The sequence below is a fragment of the Tasmannia lanceolata genome, unplaced genomic scaffold (assembly GCF_043159265.1).
Source record: "Tasmannia lanceolata isolate RefF3 unplaced genomic scaffold, GAP_Taslan_0.1 ptg000005l, whole genome shotgun sequence".
Lineage (NCBI taxonomy): Eukaryota > Viridiplantae > Streptophyta > Magnoliopsida > Canellales > Winteraceae > Tasmannia > Tasmannia lanceolata.
The window spans coordinates 12,671,224-12,673,175 of record NW_027518682.1 but is presented as its reverse complement, the minus strand read 5'-3'; the positions used below and the strand labels follow the sequence as shown (position 1 = coordinate 12,673,175).

The 1,952-nt window shown below is 46.5% G+C and overlaps 1 protein-coding gene across 1 annotated transcript; it reads right to left on the bottom strand.

Moving 5' to 3' along the window:
* Positions 1-435: 435 nt before the first annotated feature.
* LOC143877534 (uncharacterized) lies at positions 436-1,592 on the bottom strand. Its single transcript, XM_077379640.1, has one exon. The coding sequence runs from the start codon at positions 1,532-1,534 to the stop codon at positions 662-664; it is 873 nt and encodes a 290-aa protein (XP_077235755.1). The 5' UTR covers positions 1,535-1,592; the 3' UTR covers positions 436-661.
* Positions 1,593-1,952: the final 360 nt, after the last annotated feature.

The following is a 1,952-nucleotide window of genomic DNA, read 5'->3' as shown; positions in this document are numbered from 1 at the left end:
ATGTTCAGTTGAAAATCCATGCAATATCCGAGTGGGTCCCATCATTTCCACAGACATGTTGGTATATTGTATTTGGAACCCAACTGGTGGGACCCACTACTATTGATGGGTCACAGTTTAAAAATTGTACCGACCGGACAATCATGATCGTTAAATCAAAGGTCTCCCACTCATTGAATCCCATCCATTGAAAATTTCTAATTTAACCATTTGTCCATGTCGGCAATTGGATGGCTAGGATTTTCACATCCAAAGTGAACCCCGCAGGATTACAGATTCTAGAGACAAAATGCCACGTGTACAGTGAAGATTGTGGCGGACAATCAAATTTGGTTGACAAGGAGGGACTACCACGGGACTGTCTCCCTAATCTTACAGTCTAAAGGGCACTATCGTCATTTGATAAAACAAAGAGAAACAAAATCGTTAACAGAATAACGCAAAACAGGTTTTGAAGCCTTTCAGTTCTTTGGAGAAAATACATAATTTCAAGAATTTGGTCCAAAACACCCCCTGTGAAATTTAAAAATTATTATAGTATTGGACATGATTCAGGGTTGTCGACGAGGAGTCTCTCAGCCCTTTGTTTGATCTACTGCTTCATTGCCCTTTACCTAAACGAGGAATCTGATTTTCAACACCTGCCACGTGTCCGCCTCATTCAACAAGAAGCGGGCCCCACAAACTTCCGGCTGCGACCGCAATCCAACTCTCTGGGACGGCCGATCGCACGGCGGCGCCAGATACCATTCCGATCCAACGTATCAGAATCCTCCACGTGGAAACCCACGTCACCCCACGACTCCGCTCGCCTCCCGGACGCGAACCGCTTCAACCCGGCCAAACAGGGCGGGTCAGACTCCGGCTCCGGCTCTTTCGCCTGGATCTTTGCGACAGCCACCGGGATTTTATTACTATTCGAACATCCCGCCGGAGATTCGTCATCGCATTCGACGGCACCTCTGTGCCGGCAGCCGAGCCGGAAAACCGCCAGGAAACTCGCCCAAAACCTCTTCTTTTCCGGTGCCGGTTTTTCTTCCGTCGCCTTTTTCTGATCTTTCCTTCGTCTTCCTTTCTTCTTCTCTTTAGGTCTGACCCTACCAATACATGAGACTTTGGGAGATGCAGGCTCCATTTCCGTCACCGCCGATTTCCCCGATTGTTTCGATAAGGATCGAATACTCGGCGGCCGGTAACTCCGCCGGAGATGTTTACATAATTGGCCGGAATCTGGAAGCTTTGGCAGACCGAAGATCGAGGCTTTGGACTTCAAATGAGAATAAAATCGCTGAGAGGCCGAACCCGAATTCGGATGAGAATTGGCATTAGAATTAGAATTACTACCCTTTGTTGATTGTTTCCGCTCAAAGACGGCGTTTCGATCTACCCAATCGATTTCTTCGTCTTTCCTTAGACGGAAAGACTCTGCCGGTAAATCGGGATTTTCCGGCAGTGGATGGCCTTCGATCATTGTTTCGCAGACGATTTTACGGTCGCCACCGCACATTAGGGTTTCGAGATCGACGTGTGGCATCGACTTTGTATCTTAGTGCGTTGGTTGGTGAAAGAGGAAGAGAGATATGAAGAGAGGGTGATATTAGATGGAGTTTTATAGGTTGGAGAAAATAAAATAAAATGGGTTTTGAGAAAATGATATATTGCGTCATTTTTCTTCCTTGGGCCCACCCCTCTTAAAACACTGTTTCACACTCTGGCAGTCTGGCTTGCGTTGCCACTGCTTTCACACGGTTTTATTTGATGGGGCGTGTGTGTGTGAGTAAGAGAGAGAGAGTGAGAGAAAGATGAAATGACGGAAAGGAAACCTTCGAGAAAGAAAGAGAGGACAAAAAGGAAAGCACGAGAGAAGGAATAGTCGATTAGAAGACCGCTTAGCATTAGACACGAGAAATCATCTCTCAGTCTCACTTATTTCTGGGCCCCACTTATTTTTT

Coding starts and splice junctions, on each gene's coding strand:
- LOC143877534 (XM_077379640.1), bottom strand. CDS start 1,534: ATGCCACACGTCGATCTCGAAACCCTAATGTGCGGTGGCGACCGTAAA.